Source organism: Priapulus caudatus, unplaced genomic scaffold (genome assembly GCF_000485595.1).
Source record: "Priapulus caudatus unplaced genomic scaffold, Priapulus_caudatus-5.0.1 Scaffold444, whole genome shotgun sequence".
NCBI classification, from domain to species: Eukaryota; Metazoa; Priapulida; class Priapulimorpha; order Priapulimorphida; family Priapulidae; genus Priapulus; species Priapulus caudatus.
The window spans coordinates 216796-218724 of NW_014577505.1; the positions used below are offsets into that span (position 1 = coordinate 216796).

The 1929-nt window shown below is 46.4% G+C and overlaps 1 protein-coding gene across 1 annotated transcript in view; it reads right to left on the reverse strand.

Annotated features, from left to right (window-relative positions):
- LOC106810476 overlaps positions 1-1929 on the reverse strand; it is a 7596-nt gene that overhangs the window by 3222 nt on the left and 2445 nt on the right. The window contains exons 2-4 of the mRNA XM_014813854.1: positions 1092-1226; positions 821-874; positions 172-478 (exon numbers count right to left, since the gene is read on the reverse strand). Of these exons, the coding sequence (XP_014669340.1) occupies positions 172-478; positions 821-874; positions 1092-1226 (496 nt within the window). The remainder of the gene's footprint in view (positions 1-171; positions 479-820; positions 875-1091; positions 1227-1929) is intronic.

Below are 1929 nucleotides of genomic sequence, written 5' to 3' on the forward strand. Positions count from 1 at the left end.
GAGAGAGAGAGAGAGAGAGAGAGAGAGAGAGAGAGGGAGAGAGAGAGAGTTTATAAAGAGAGAGAGAGAGAGAGAGAGAGCGAGAGAGACAGAGAGAGACAGAGAGAGACAGAGCGAGAGAGAGACAGAGAGAGAGAGAGAGAGAGAGAGAGAGAAGATAGAGACACCCACCTGTTAGAGAAGGAAGAGGTCAGTAGCGGATGCACGGATCTCCTCGCTCTCTCGCTCTGTATGCGTTGAATGTCCTGCGACGGGGAGAACACCATCGCCGCGGCAACCGCCTCGACCTCGACCGCCGTGCTCCGCCTCTGTCGCTCTCTGCGGATGCGCTCGGCTATCGGATTCTTCGTCACGGCAACGTCGTCGTCGTCGTCATCCCAGACGATGTCGAGGGATGGGAGAGGGAAGGTTGCGTCGAGCTGGGGCGCAGAAGGGAGGGGTGGAGAGGAGGAGGTGCGAGGTCTCTTCTGCGGAGGCTCTGTAACGACGTGCGATCGAATGTTAAAAAGTTCCCGTAGATATTCGTCGATTCACGTTCGATTAGATCCTGTTGGATTCGATTCTGGTAATAAATACGTAATTCGTTAATAAATTTGTTAACATATTAATATAATTAGATTTATGATTATATATCTATATATGATATCATATGATACAGTATATGATTAGATTTTCAGACTCTCAGATTCGCAGGGTATTTCTTTCCTACTGTCTCTCACGCGTCATTTTCTATCAACTCTAAGCAAACACTTAGACTTCAATCAATATTTAGACAAATCTCCATCTAGAAATGAAATGGTGTCCATGGAATGCAACTTACGGATGCAAACAAACTCTTCTTCATTAGATATCCCATTTCGTTTCTTTAGTGAACCTAAAATGGAACATGACTGTGCATGAAAATAGGGAGGTATATGACAATAATCAATTGAGAATCACACGCACACACACTCACTTGCCCACAAGCAAGCACGCACGCACGAATGCACACGCACACACACAAGCACACGCACGCATGCATGCACACTGACACACACACACACACACACACACACACACACACACTTTCCTTATAGTTTAGCATAACCCACCAGTGTTCCCAGCTTCTGTGACAGAGTTGGTTCTGTCTGATTTAGGAGAGTTGAAGGGCAAGCTCTTTCTACTGTGCGAAGCATGATTTTGAGAAATCCGTGAGCTGTGACCATCACCGCTCTGCAAGTCAGAATCTGTAAGGAAAGATAATATGTAAGCCGATCGATCGCGGCCAGACCGGCTACAACCTGCTGCCACCTGGTGACGAGCTTAAGCAACTTTATTCAACTACATTAAGCTTGACAAAGGCAATAGGATCTGTTATCAAGATTGGTGATATGGATTTAAACAGAGTAAATGTACTCATATTACTGTTACGGTGTGCAACTAGTCAATGCTGAATCCATCTCGTCATTCCCAACCTTAGTCCGAGATTCCTCTGACCAATGCCCACACCGACGATTTTGGTAGATTTGGTGTGGGTTAGGTCAGAGCAACTTGCCTATGCAAAACGTGGAATTTCTCCGATCCTGCCGAGGATCGCTGTTTCATCGCTCCAAACTCACAATTCGGGCTGTCAATCAAGATCTGACGCACATATATCGAAAACTGGATAACTTATATGCTTGCTCGAGTTAGTAAGTACACTTGTACTCTTTTACCTTAGTCATATTTCGATTTGAAAATTTGTTGCTAACAATTTCCTTCCGACATGCATCGGCCATCCATCGTGCATCCAACTGCATTTTGGGAAACTACCACGCTACCAAATACGCTACTCTGTTGTTTCCCACAATGCAGTTGGATGCACGATGGAGCGGAGACAGGGCTCGAATTAACCGACGGCACCGACGGCAATTGCCGGCGGTGCCCCTATCAATCGCCGTACTGCCCCTG